Source organism: Panthera pardus, unplaced genomic scaffold, assembly GCF_024362965.1.
Source record: "Panthera pardus isolate Hobbes unplaced genomic scaffold, ASM2436296v1 HiC_scaffold_25, whole genome shotgun sequence".
In the NCBI taxonomy this organism is placed as follows: domain Eukaryota; kingdom Metazoa; phylum Chordata; class Mammalia; order Carnivora; family Felidae; genus Panthera; species Panthera pardus.
This window is the reverse complement of record NW_026526821.1, coordinates 45042922-45057855: the sequence shown is the minus strand read 5'-3', so window position 1 is coordinate 45057855 and position 14934 is coordinate 45042922. Positions and strand designations below refer to the sequence as shown.

At 40.4% G+C, this 14934-nt stretch overlaps 1 protein-coding gene across 3 annotated transcripts in view; it reads right to left on the bottom strand.

The window, feature by feature from the left end:
- The window catches only part of CFAP61 (cilia and flagella associated protein 61), a 279904-nt gene that overhangs the window by 181438 nt on the left and 83532 nt on the right, over positions 1-14934 (bottom strand). For 2 of the 3 annotated variants that reach the window (XM_019462391.2, XM_053890470.1), the window contains exons 10-11: positions 9742-9816; positions 493-632 (exon numbers count right to left, since the gene is read on the bottom strand). In XM_019462391.2, coding sequence (XP_019317936.2) covers positions 493-632; positions 9742-9816 — 215 coding nt within the window. Of the gene's footprint in view, positions 1-492; positions 633-3238; positions 3279-5060; positions 5240-9741; positions 9817-14934 lie in introns of all 3 variants that reach the window. The other variant, XM_019462387.2, reaches the window with a different exon arrangement.

Genomic DNA, 14934 nt, shown 5'->3' with positions numbered 1-14934 from the left:
TTTATTTTCAATATTCACATTTAACTCTTCAATCATCTGGGAATCTCTTTTACTGCAGAATATGAGAAATGCTTCTATCTTTATTTTGTCCCACCATTTACAATCATTCTTCCTTTTCCTGGTGTTATGACACAAATTTTATCATATATCATATATGTACATTTATACACACCTTTATACACACACACTTCATTCTTTCTATATTGGGAGTTTCTATATTGGGAGTATTCTATATTGGGAGTATACTGGAACTCCCTTCTTGTGTTACACTGTTCTACTGGCATTGTTTTCATTGTTGTGGAGTTATATTATGTTTTAATATCTGCCTGGACAAGTAACTTCTCAATATAACTTTTTCCCTAAATGTATTGGTTAAAATCACTGATCAAGCCCACCACTAGTGAGACAAGTTAAAATGGTAGCAAGCTCCTTGCTCCATTCTCTTTTCTTAATTTCATAGATTGTCTTTTGGCCAAACATATGTCCACCTACTTGAGCAATCCAGCCCGATGGAAGACATAGAGATCCTGCTCCAGGGTGCAGTTGTTGAAGGGGACAATCTTCACAAAGTTCTGGATGAGGACAAACTCAGGGGTGAGGTGCGGCAGAGAGATGATGCAGAAGTTCTTGTCCTAACATGATTGGCAACCAGGCACACAGGAAGAGAATTAGAACCCATTTATCACTGAACAAATTCCTGCTGCAAAACACTACAGAAAAAAAGGAGCAAAATGTATAAAGGACAGAGTATTCAAGTTCAACTTTCCTATAATTTGGAAAGTAATCATAAGTTCAAGAAGATGAGGAACTGTAAGAACACAGAGAAAAATCTCTGAGAGTCTGGCCAACCTAAACAAATGAATATTGTGAGCAATGGGACCCATTCATTATAGGTCTTTGATGGAAGTAGGTTTTTAAAGTAAGGTCATTTGTGTTTGCAAATTCACTTGCATCCAGAAGTAAATCACTGTGTGATAGCAAAGGCCCTATGCTTACTAAGTGACACTGCACCAGCTGTGGTCCCCTCCTCTGAGATAAGAGGGTGGTGGTACTCCAGGCTTTTCTTCTCTAAAATCCTGTGGTTACACATTAATGGATGTCTGTATTTTATCATGACATGATCCCATTGAGGTGAACAGATCTAAGGAAGACATGTTTCACCTGAGAAGTGGGTTTAGTTAGCAGGCATAGGAGGGTCCACATGTCCTGACACCTACCGCTGACCTCTGAGATCTGCGCTGCCCAATATGGTAACCAGCAGCTGTGTCTGGCCACTAAGCATTTGGAATGTGGCTAGTGTGACTGGGGAGCTGAATTTTTTATTTTATTTCATTTAAGTTAATTTACATTTAAATTTGAAACTGATACTCAATTCAGTTACTGGAGAAGTTTTATGTATGTTGGAACAACTTGGGTATAGGAATCTATGTATTCAACTCTAAGTTTTATGAAATCTAAAGGCAAATCAAGTATTTCTGATGAAAATATAGAGTGCTACAGGTGTAAAATACATATTGGATTTCAAACACTGGGAAAAAAATGTAACAGATCTCATTAATAATGTTTCATACTGATTACATGTTTAAATGATTAAATTTGGACATATTCAGTTAAAGTATATTATTAAAATTGATTTCACCTGTGTCTTTTTTACTTTTCTTTTAAATGTGGCTGCTAGGATATTTAGAATTCATTATGTGGCTCGAATCTGTGTTCTCTCGGACATTGCTGTCCTACACTATGTTCCATACATCCTGATTGACCCTCTGCCAGGTGCCTGCAGGAGCAGCCTGCTCTTCCCAGAGCTAATTTGTCCCTCTGGGATCTCCCCTCCTCCTGAACCCTGTGAAGGCATTACTTGTGTTAATCCAAAACCCTGGGGACATTTGTGCAAACCGAAGGAGTGAATTGTTGTTTGACCTTATCTTCCTTCTTTCTAGCAAAATAACGCAGTTCCTTTTGGGGAACTTGAAAGTCAAGTTGTTAAAATACTCAAGCTGAAAATAAGAAATGGGTACCTAGTCCCAGTGGGCTTCCTCTGGGAGGAGGACACTGTAATGAATTGCTTTGACTTAGATTTGAAGGATTTAAGGGTGAATAATAAAGGTATTTTGTTCCTCTCTCCTCATTCCCTGAAATGAAGTAAAATTAAACAGTAAAAGTGTCTTTTGACTTTCTAAAGGTGGCATTGCTTTTGTAATGCTGAAGATCTGCCTTCACAGGGATTTCAAAACAGGAGTGAATTTAAATTTAGGGAAATTACTTTGAGGCATCCCTAAGGGAAACTGGCTTTGTAAAATCTTACCTTAGGGTATCTATATTGCTTTATGAGCTTCAAAATACCTTAAAATTAATCCGAAAAAAATTATGATGCAGAACATTATTGCAAGGCTGCATTATATTAACAAAATGAGGAAATACAATCTATGATTACATAAGTTTCAGGAAACCTCATTAAATCATATTGGTTTCTTGCCTCAGTGGAAAGGGTATCAAGGAAAAATAAAACAATAGATGTTTTCCTTGTAATTAGCCAACTGAAGAAGTCTAGTTATTGACTTGACTTAACTGATAGGTGGGCCACGGAAAAAGTCTTTATAAAAATCCAATTTGTTCCTCAATTGTCTTCCATCCCCACTTTCTTCCCTCCAATAAAGTGATAAGAGGTTGATCAGAATCTCCATCCCTTGAAAACAATGAAACAAAAATGGAGGAAGAGGACAGGAGTAGAGTGTCTTGTTTGCACTGGCCTGTTTGCCTGGCACTCATTCGCCAAATGTGTTGTAGTGGGTTGAGCGCCTCCTATGTGTCAGGCACTGTGTCAGGCAATGCCAACCAGGAAATCAACCACAAGTTCCTGCTTACCTACTCTCAGAAAAGCAACGTAATGGTTTCAGAATTCTTTGAACCAATGTAAGCTATAAAGTGATACAGCAGTCCAATCCACATTAGTGTAATTTTTGACATTGTAATGTACTACCTGCATTCTATTAATGATTTGATTCTATCTCTAAAAAAAATGTACCTTGAAACTATTAAAACAGCAATGACAATATTTTCTATTTTTAAGAGTTCATGATATGTCATTCGACCTTATTTTCAGAACACAGAAGCAGTTCAAACCTCAACATTCATAGCAGTGTAAATGTTTGGACAGTGTATATGGCATTTCATTTTTTTTATAACTTTTCCAGCTTACAGAACCAATTATATTACTCAAAATTCAGTATGTACTTACAGGGAAAAGACTGAAGACAAAATTCATAAAGTCCAGTGACCTATAAACAAAACAGTAAGCACGGTCACTAACCTGCAAGCAGGTGCAGCATCAGTGTATATTTAAGGACATTTATGGTTCTCTTCCTGTCAGGCAGTGATAGGCAACCACCAGTTAGAACTTGGGTCTGACTGAACATTAATCAGCTGCAGAAAGTCATAAGCTTCAGATGTCAGTAACAAAGTCTTTTTCTAGAACTAAAGACATTATTATAGTAACTAATAATCTGCGCATGCAAAAAGCAACATAGTCATTCTGTGACTGTAATCCCTCCCTTCCTTTTTGTTAGAGCTGTGGGGGAGACGTGGGTATATTACAAGCAACTCTGATCTTTCTCTCTTTTACATGTAAAAGATTTTCTGACCAACTGCAGAGCTATAGTCACAGGCAAACCATAATGGGTCACTGAATTTGTTTGAAAATTCAAAAGCCTCATTTAAGCACACTCATATCTGAATGCACAGGGAAAAATAAATATACACAACTCTAGAAGGGTTTATAGGCTTTTTAGATGTCTTCAATATAAAAAAAAAAAAAAAGATTTCCCCTTTCAACTCCCAAGATTTCCAAATAAATCGAAAACTTAAGAGGAAAAAAAGTACAAGTAAAACATGGTTCTAAGTGAGGCTGAGAGACTGGGAATGTGTTTCAATACATCTTCTAAAAAGGAAATGTCCAGCAACACTCTTGGTCATCTAAAGGATACTCCAGAACTTTCCAGTCTATAAGAATGGGCCAATCCTTTCCTCTTCAAGATTGTTCTGTGGATAAAATGGTGGAGTAGGTGGGGATTCTAAAGAAGATGTGGAATCTAGCACCAAGGACAGAGGTCCACTTCCAGACTACAGGTGGCAGCAAGCACTGAACACATGGGGACAGGAAGTCGGGTGGCTGAGTGGTCTGGTGGGTACCCCGACTTTGTCTGCCACAATGCCTCCTCCTCCTAGCAGCTGCCCTGGATTGTTGTTTACTAACCCCCCTCTCAGATTACATTTGGGTAAGGCTCCAGCCCCAAATTTGGGGTGGGGAGCATGAGGCCAGGGAGTAAGCTACCATCATATCCTGGCCTGGCCCCATCCATCAGCTTGAATGAGCACACAGTCCGATCAGGCCCGATGGGGCTGTCGCTAGGAAGCCAGGCTCAAACCAAAATGTCCTCCTCACTAGCTTCGGGCACATAGCCTGAGCCCACTGTCCATTCTTTTGGCCCCAGGTAGGGACAGTCCTCTGAGAATGGGGACCAGCAGCAGGGAACGAGTTAGGAGGTAAAGAGAGAAACTTCGTATGTGACAGGGTTATCTGGGATCAAGCCACATTGAAAAATGAATCCTACCACTGGACTTATCCTTTGTTATATAAGGCAATTATCCCATTTTTTTCAAATCCAGTTTGGGTTGGATTTTCTGTTATGTGCAACCAAAAGACTCCAGACAAGCAGCAACCTAAATCTAAAGCCCCCTTCAAAATGCAAACATTAGAGAATGGAGGGTAGCATACAGTTTCATAAGTGAAGATTTTCCTCTTACACAGGTGAGCCAAAATCTGCGCTGTAGATTTGGCCCAGTTCTGTAGCCCTTACCCAAATTTTAGGGACAGAAATCTCTAGAAATAGGGCCCAGAAACCTGTGCTTAAAAAAACAAACAAAAAACAAACAAAAAAATCCCCAGGAAATTAGAATGTGAGGCCAGATTTGGACATGATGGGCTCCACAAGAGTAAAACGTGAGGCCACCAATGCTGTAAGAAGTCTTACCATAATAGACAACCTGGGATTGGTACTTACCTTGCTTCATACTTCTCCTCAATACAAAAGAGCTGAATACAAAAAGCGTCTGAGGCTCCCTTGTAGATGGGGCGGAAGGAACTGCTCTCCTCAGGCAGCGAAAGGGATCCCAAGCTCAAACTGCTGATGCAGTAATCTGTGTCACCGACACTGGACTGCTGACTGAATTTTTCTGTGTCCTAGAGCAAGGAGACAGGAGGAACCAAATAGGAATCCTATTCATTTTCTGCAATTTAATGGGCTAGTGGTTACATCATCTCTACATTATACCATCTCCCTAGGACAAATGTGACAATCTCACCTGAATCGAATCATCCTGAGCCAGGCATAGTTTTAAGGAGATGTTCTCAATGAGATGTTCAAGATTTATAAAGGGATTGAAAGAAGTCCTCATATGAAGATCAGAAAACGAATGGTTTCCATTGGTCTTTCATATAGGATCTGTATTTTAACTACAACACTGGCTAGAAGTTAGAGTGTGGTAGTAATATATATATATTAATTCCACAAGCAAAATACCTCTGTCCACCAAAGTGTTTTCACTGTGATTTTGTGCTACAAGAACTTTGGATCTGCGGACTCTTTGGGTGGTTTCATGATGAGGTGGAGCCCAGCCCCTTGCTGGGACCCACCCAGAAAGTTAGCATTGGACCTTCCAGCCTTGTTTTAGGGGCACCCAAGAAGATGTTATAGTTCAGTTAGAGGAAAATGATTCATTCTGAGAGCCTTCTTGGAGTTCTTTTAAATCAAAGCAATACATTAAACATTAACATAATATCAGCACTAAAAACCTATAATGAAAATCAGGAGTCCCCTGTCCTTCCCATTGCTCTTCCCATTGGGTAGCCCTTTCAACTTTCTCATTTCTTTGGCATTTACCCCCATGTTTCTGAATGTGTGTTAAATGCACTTTCTTAATTCCTCAGTTTTTGAAACTCCCTACTGGACACTGATGTGGTAGGTAGATGTAACCTTGCGCTACCCTCTTCCCCATATCCTATCTCCTTGTGTCTCAATATAATTAGAGCACAATTCAGGGCTCAATCAGTAAGTACTTACATTGTTATGATTATGTAGATATCATGGTTGCTTTTGAGCAAAGATGTATAACAGGACTCGTTATTTGTGTACTTTGCTTTAATTCACTTAGTTTTCTATTTTTTTCACACACTTTATCAGATTTGCTAAGTGTTTGTCAGTATTATTTTCTAAACAACCAGGCATTTGAAATAATCTATAACTTCATTTCTTCTCCCCCACCCCCCTACCCGCCACCTTGATTGAGCCTTGTTCTATCTGTCTGCTGCCCTACCTGTCTTTTTGTTTTCCAGCTCTTGTTTCCTAAGTTCTGGTCTTTTCAATCCCTTCTTTGTTCATGGTCATGCCTTTTTATCACTGGAGCACATTTCTAGCTCCATAAAATAAACAGTGCTATGTAGGTAGCAAAACTCAACAGCCATTGGCTAACTGGGGCACTTCATGGGGTGATCAGACACAGACCTGGCATTTTATGGGGTAGCCACCTCCAGGAACATTACCTGGAGGCCTTTTCCTTGGGGCTGTCAGGTTTGGGGAGGAATTAAGTTCTCCAATCTCTTGCATGAGAAACTGTGATAGGCAGAAGAGTGGCTCCCCAAAATGTGCATGGCCCAACCCCCAGAGCCTGAGAATGTTACTTTACAGGGCAAAAGAGACTGTGCAGAGGTCACTGAGTGAAGGATTTTGAGCAAGGAGATTCTTGGATTATCTGGGTAGGCCCAATATAATCAGAAGGGTCCTCATAAAATAGAGGCCGGAGAGTCAGAGTCAGAGACTGAAAGATGCTACACTACCAGCTCTGAAGATGGAGGAAGGCGCCACGTGCCAAGGAATGCAAATGGCTTCCAGAAGCTGGAAAAGGCATGGGAATGGTTTCTTTCCTAGAGCCTCCAGAAGGAACAGAGTCCTGCCTGAACCTGGATCTTAGCACAGTAAGACCAGTTTGGGGTTTCTGACCTCCAGAACTGTAAAATAATAAATTTATGTTGTTTTAAGACACTAAGTTTGTGGTAATTTGTTACAATAGTGATAAAAAAAAAAGAACTAATACAAAGACCTGGCTTCCAGTATTTGGAGAAGATGGTGGGAGGAGAGGGCAAGGGTTTCTCCATTTGATGAAGAGTTCCACTTACTCATGTATTTTGTCTTTCCCCATTACACAGTCTCACACGGTGTGGGCTGAACCTAAATTGGGAGCTGTTTCTGTTTCATCTGTCCAGAGAACAGTCATCTAGCTGCTTCACTTGAATACGGTTGATGAGCCAAGTGCTGTCTGCAAGGACTTTAGCGTCCCCAACACTGCATAGGAGACTGTCAGACCCCTTGTTTCAGTCTGGTCTTCGCTCTGCCTTCCAGAAGGCCCAGGCCCTGGGACTTTTGTGGACACAGGAGGAGAAGGGACTCGCTTTCTGCTAGTCCCTCCCCTCACAGTGGTGCTGGACTTTCTTCTTTCTCTGCTGTGCTAAGCCAGTGTAAACTCCTCCATCGATTTTCTTATTGTAAACATTTTGAAAGGGCTCACCTTCCAATATCTCCTCTCCTACTCTTGTTGTCTTTGTGGATTTGCAGTCTTCTTATTGCTTTACAGTCATTTCCGTGTCTTTTTCCAGAAGGGAGAGGAGATAAACATGAGACATCAATCTACCTTGTTGACCCAGATGCCTTCTGAGGTTCCAATATGTCTAATGCAGTGGGACCATCCTGTCCCCTCCTGCACATGCTTGTTTGGATCCCTGCAGGAATAGCTGCCCTCTTGGAAATAGAGCATGCCTCACCCCCTATTGTATGCCTCACTCTTTCCTCCCTGGGGCCCAAGGAGTCAGTGCTCTGGTGTGGGTTTCCCCAGAAGCAAACTCTGAGCTAAGTTTATTTGGGGAGTGATGTCAGGAAATTTTGCAAGAGGAGTAGGGAAGTGAGGCAAGGAAGGGAAAGACACCAATACAGAGTGTCCCACTCCATCCCACTGAGATCCCTGGGAGACTCGGGAGAACACACCTCAGAGCTGTCCCACCTAAAAGGCAAAGAAACTGGGGTGCTGATTCTCCAACTGCCTTCAGTCATTGTCTGATGGCTGCTCCCCAAGGATTCTGACCTGCCTGCAGGCACAGCACTGGAGAATGACCAGGTACCTGAAGTCCTCATCCTTGGGTGCTGAGGAATGAGCAGAGCCGGAAGGATACGGGTGGGATCCCATGGCATACGCTAAAGTGAGATTCAGAAAATGGACCTGTGCCTGCCTGGTGCGCTCTCTTCCTAACAGTACATCCTGCTCCTGACCTGCTTTCTCCAGTCTTCCACACTTGCCCAGGAGGGCAGACCCTGATCCAAGGGTGAAGTCTGCCTCCAGCTGGCTGTGTACACTGAATTCAGGAGGGGGAAATAGGAAATCCACTTGTTACAGGTCCAAGCTTTGTTCTCCAGTTCAGCTTTAGCCATTATAAAATGGTACTTTAATCCCCAGCTGTCTTCTGTGTAGACTTCCTAATTGCTCAGAATCTGGAGGAGAAAGGGGTATCAAAAGCTGGCGGTCTCTCAGAATTCCCCTGTCTGAGATTAGTGTTAATGTGTCCCAGAACCTCCATGGAGATGACTCAACTTCCTGTCCCCTCTTCAAGGGCTCTCCAGACTTCTCAGGTTGACTCATGAGTCCATAAGACATGCCGGGGAATCCACTGAAAGCTCACAACTATGCTCAGCACTGGAAAATGAAGCGTGTCTGATTTTATGGCACTCTCCCACTTAAAACTTTCAAAGCCTTCCTTTGCTCCTTAGGAAAAATTCAAAATCCTAAGCAGGGTCCACAGAGCCCTGCCAAACTATGTGAATCCTTAGGTTTCTAGTAGGAAACAGAGGGCTCACTCCAATGGAGCAGACACAGGAGGTTTAACAAAGGACAATGGGTGAAGGTGTGGGCAGGGTGAAGGGAAACCAACAAAGGATGAGGAAGTGTCCCAGGGATGGCAGCTGGCGGAAGATGCTACCACCCTTTGGCCTGAATCAGTAACAGGCGGGAGCAGTTCCTGGAACCTGGAACCATATATATATATATACACACATACACATGTGTGTATATATATATATATGTGTATATATACGTGTATGTGTATACGTATATATACACACATATATACATACATGTATATATACATATATACACACATATGTATATATACATATATACACACATATGTATATATACATATACATATATATATATACACATATACATATATCAACAATACAAAATACATACAGGTGTGTGGATGAGCATGTTTGTGGGCAGGTGACACACATAGTTAGAGAAAACTCTTACAAATGTGTTGCCCCTCCAAAATGCTTTCTTGCTGGACAATGGGAAGAAGAGGAAAAACTGTATTTACTGAAATCGTTGCCAATAATTAATATAGAGAGTATAGTTTCTAGGACCAAGCTGTACATGGGATATAAAGGATTCATCACCGTGGAGGAAGGCCTCATTGAGGAAGGCTTTGTGGAGCAGGTGTTAAAGAAGGTGGCAGATATGAACTGGTAGAGAGACGCAGGGAGGCCTGGAGGAGGAACGGGCACACCAACACTCAGCAGAGAGCAGCGAACCTTGTGGGGAGCCAAGCAGCAGGCGTGCAAGGCCCTGGGCAAGCCCTACCTCCAGTTCACTAGCATTTCCGCTTCGGACTGTTGATGACATCTCCTCAGCTGGGGCTTCTTCTATGACTTCCCCCTGCAGGTGACAAAGGCAAGACATTTAATCAACACCTGCAGTGGTTCAGCACCCAAGCTCTGGGACCAGCTGCCTCGGTTCAGATCCTGGATCCATGGCTTACTAGCTTGGGAAAGTCATGGAACCTCTGAGGCCTCATCCGTAAAAAGGGGCTAAGAGCAGTGCCTACCTCACAGGGTTGTTATGAGGATAAAATAAGAACAAGGAGATAGGTGCCAGCTCAGTGCCGGCTCCTCCGAATTCCCTGTAGATGGTAGTTATTACTTCGTTATTCTTATTCTTCTGTGTATCTTGAAAGCTACACTGTTTTTTTCAAATGCTTTATTGACAATAACTTTTGAAAAGTTGTAACCTACATATGCATCCATAAAAATATCACAATAAAAACAATGAATATGTACAGCACTCCCAAAAGCTTCCGTGTTTCTAGATGCCCCTCCCACCTACCCTGTGCTATTTGGCCAACCATAGGCAAACAATGATCTGCTTTTGGTCACTACAGATTATAGGCTGAGTCTATTTCTGGATCTTCTATTCTGTCCCATTAATCTACTTGTTGTCCTTGGCATCGTCATCACACTGGCTTAACTACAAGAACTATGCAGTAAATCTTGAAATCTGTGGTATTCATCCAACAACTGTTCTTCTCCAAAGTTGTTCTGGCTATTCTAGGTCCTTTCCATTTATCAATTTTTCAATTTCTGTAAAATTTCTGAAATTTTGACTGGGAATGCATTGGTCAATTTGGGAAGAGTTGACATCTTGACAACATCAAGTCTTCAAAACCAGGAACATGGGGCATCTCTCCATTTATTTAGGTCCTATTTCTCTCAGAAATGTTTTGTAGTTTTTGGTGTACGGGTCTTGAACATCTCTTGTCAGATTTATCTCTTAGTATTTTGTATATTTGTACTGTTGTAAATGGTATTTATTTCCATTTCTGATTGTCAATTACTATTATATAGAAATAAAATTGAACTTTGAATATTAATTTTAAATGCAACTTGCTAAATTATTTACTAGTTCTAGTAGCTGTGTTGTAGATTCTAGATGATTATGTTATTGGCAAATAAAGAACAGTTTTAATTCTCCTTTTCCAATCTGGATGCCTTTTATTTGCTATCTTTTTACACTGGCTTGAGCTTCCAGTATAATTTTGAATAGAAGTGGTGGGAGCAGACCATTGTTCCTGGCCATGGTGTAAAAAAATTCAGTCTTCTACCATTAAGTGTGATGTTAGCATACAGGTTTTTCAAAAATAAAGTCTAGGGAATTGAAATTCTTTCTGATTCCTCATTTTCTGAGAGTTTCAATGTTGAATTTTCAAACGCCTTCCCTGTATTTTTGAGAGAATCATATAGGTTATCTTTTTTAGCTTGTTTATAGGGTGAGTTACATAGACTGATTTTTTCTGTGAAACCAACTTTGCATTCCCAGAATAAAGTCTACTTGGTCATGATATACTATCTTTTTATATATTGATTCAAATCACTAAAATTTTTATTAGGATTTTTCCACTGATGTTCATTAGAGCTATTAATCTGGAGTTTTGCCTTCTTGTAATGTCTTCTGTTGTCAGAAAACATACTTTAGATGACTTAAATCCTTTTACATTTATTGAGATTTATTTTGTGGCCCAAAATACAGTCTATCTTAGTAAATGTTCCATGTGCACATGAGAAGAATGTGTATTCTGCTGTTTTGGGGGTAGAGTGTTCTTAAGTGTCAATTAGGTCAAATTTGTTGATGGTGTTCTTAGGATCTATATTCTTCTTGATTTTCTACTTGTTCCATCAATTACTAAGGGAAGGATACTGAAATCTTCAAATATGGTCATTTACTCATTTGCATTTGCAGTTCTATCAATTTTTGCTTCATGTGTTCTGAAATTCTATTAGATGCATAAATATTTAGGATTATTATGTCTTTTTGTCCTTTGTTATTTCTGGTAATATTCCCTGTTCTGAAATCCACCTTGTCTGAAGTGAATAAAGCTACTAGCTGTCTTGCTGTCTTTTAATTAGTGTTAGCATGCTGTGTCTTTTTGTATCTTTTAAATTTAAACCTATTTGTATCTTTGTATTCAACCTATTGTATCTTTGTATTTGTAGTTTGTATTTTTGTAGTCTGCATATAACCGAGTCTTCCTTTTTCATCTAATCTATTTCTGCCTTATATGATCTTTGGGATAGTCAATGTACACTATATTTAATGTAGTTATCAATATGGTTAGGTTTAAGTCTGCCTACTTGCTATTTGTTTACTAGGTGTCCTTTTTCGATATTTTTGCCTTCTTTGTATTAGTTGTATATATCTTTTCAAGAATTTTATTTTTAAGTAATCTCTACATCCAACATGGGGCTCAAACTCACATCCCTGCAATCAAGAGTCACATGCACTACCAACTGGGTCAGCCAGGTGCCCCAGTTGTATATTTTTACAATTCCACTTTCTCTCTTCAGTAGGCTTATTAAGTATAACTCTCTGATTTTGATTTGTAACGTCAATATTTTTTTCGAATTTATGGTATACATCTTTAGTTTATCACATCTACCTTTAGGTGATATTATACCACTTCAGGTATGGTAGAAAAGCCTTCAAATAATATATTTACATTTCTCCCCTCTTGGTCTTTGTATTAGTCTTGCCATACATTTCATTTTTTACATTTTCTATATAAGCTCCACACTGTGTTGTTTTTATTTTATTTAAATAATCAGTTATCTTTTAAAGAGATACAAATAAGAAGAACAAAATCTTACACATTTACCGTTATGATTTCCAGGGCTAGCCATTCCTCTGTGTAGATCCAGAGTTCCATCTGGTATCATTTTTCTTCTGTCTGAAGGACTTCAACATTTCTTGTAGTATGCGTCTGCTGTTAATGAATTTTTCCACTTTTTGTGTGTAGATGAAAATCTTTATTTTATCTTTATTTTTGAAAGATACTCATAGACATATAATTCTAGGTTGAAAGTTTATTTTCTGCCAGTTCTTTAAAGATGCAATGCATGGTCTTCCTGCTTGCACTGTTTCCAATAAGAAATCTGCTGCAATCATTATCTTGGTTCCTCTTTTCCCAACTTGTCTCCCCACCCCCCCATTCTGCTTGCTTTTAAGATTTTCTCTTTTTCACTGGTTTTCCATGATTTGATTATGATAAGTTTTGGTCTAGTTGTCTTAGTATTTCTTGTGCCTGCTGTTTACTGAGCTTGTGTCTATGGGTTTACTGTTTTCAGAGAATCTAGAATGTGTTTAGTCCTCATTTCTTCAAATATTTTTTTCTGTTCCAACTGCTCTCTCTTCTTCTTTATGGACTCTGATTGCACACATATTAGCTACTTATTAACCCAAAGCCTACTGATACAATGATCTTTTTTATTTTTTAATTCCCATTTCTATCTCAAGTTTAGTAACCTTTTTTTTCTGCGATGTTTAATCTATTGTTAATCCAGTGTATTTTTCATCTCATGAATTGTAGTTTTTATGTCTAGAGGTTTTATTTGGGGTGTTTTTTATATCTTCTATGTCTCTTGATGACCTTTGAAACTTAGATAGTTAGAATAACTGCTTTAATGTTCTTGTCCACTAATTCTAACATCTGCTTCAGATCTGGGTTAATTTCAATTGGATGAGTTATCTCCACCTTACGCATCATATATTCCCAGTTTTTTGAGTGCCTGCTAATTTTTTGTTGGATTCCAAACACAGTCACTTAGATTAGTTGGGTGTTAGATAACTTTGTACTCCTACACCTATTCTTGAACTTTGCTCTGGGATTCAGTCACTTGGGAGCAGTTTGATGCTTTCAGTTCTTGCTCTAAAGATAGGTTAGACATGACTGGAGTAGTGCTCTGTCTAGAACTAATTATTCCCTACTACGGATGCAGGCAAGACTCTTCTGTGCACTCTCCCAGTGCCTTGTGGGTCCTAAGGTTCTCCAGTCTAGCTGACGGGAACAGGCACTAGCTCCAGCTTTGGATGAGCACTGGCACTGTGAACTCTACTCCTTTGGGGAGGTTCTATCCTCAGCCTGACCTTCACTATTTCCTTACATGACTGTGCTGATCAGTCCTCAACTGAATACACAGGGGTGACCCTCTGCTGGTGTCTAACGTCTCTGTGCAGCTCTCTCCTCTCTGGTACTCTGTCCTGCAAACCTTAGTGGCTTTAGTCTCCATGGATTTACAGATCTGCCTCCTCAACTCAGAGAGTCCATCAGGTTCCCACTGGGTTCTTCTGCCCTGTGCCGTGGCCTCAAACTCTCCCAAGACAGGAGGCTGGGGCAATCAGAGAGCTCACCTGGCTTATTTTCCATCTCTCGGCCATCACTTTCCTTGGTTACCTGATAAGCAGTGTCTTAAGAACTGTTATTTCATACATTTTGGCCACTTTTTGGTTGTTTCGATAGGAGAATAAATCTGGTCTCTGTTACTCCATTTTTGCCAAAATTAAAAGTTCTTTGTACTAAGTTTCTTTTTCTTTTTTTATTATTAATTCTATTCATCAGCTTCATTTCCCTCAACTTAATCCATGTCATACAACCTTCTTTAAAAAGGTTCAGGTGTCCCTCATTCCCCTCCTCCGGGATGCTTCCCATCCTCCTTCCCACATAGTGAATTAGGGCTTTCATCTCCCCCACTGAGTACACTCAGACATAGCAGAGTGCCTGACCATTGTGCATGCCCAACCTCCATTCAGAAAATAAACCAGCACTTGAAATATAACAGCCAACCAGCTACAGGTTGGGTCCTTTTGTGGTCTGGGGCATAAGAATGCATTTTCTGCAGAGACAATGTGGAAATCTGGGAGGACAAGCCAGGTGGCCTAGTGCTAAGATAAAAGTCCTCCCTCCATCCTCCTGTTCCCAAGATTTTCTTTGCACAAGTTGATGGGCAAGGGGGAATACTGTTTCACCCAAGGCTGAAAAGGAGGAAAAAAAAGAGAGTTGGAGGCTGAAGTCCAGAAACAATGGCTTAGCACCTGCCCCCCATCCTGGGCTCAGGAGGGGTTCTGGGCCCAGCTGGACGGAGAAGTCAGGCAGACCAGAAGCTGAAGGAGTGTGTAGGGAAACACGCCTTGGGATTCTGGCCACACACAGTGCTAACGTAGGACTAG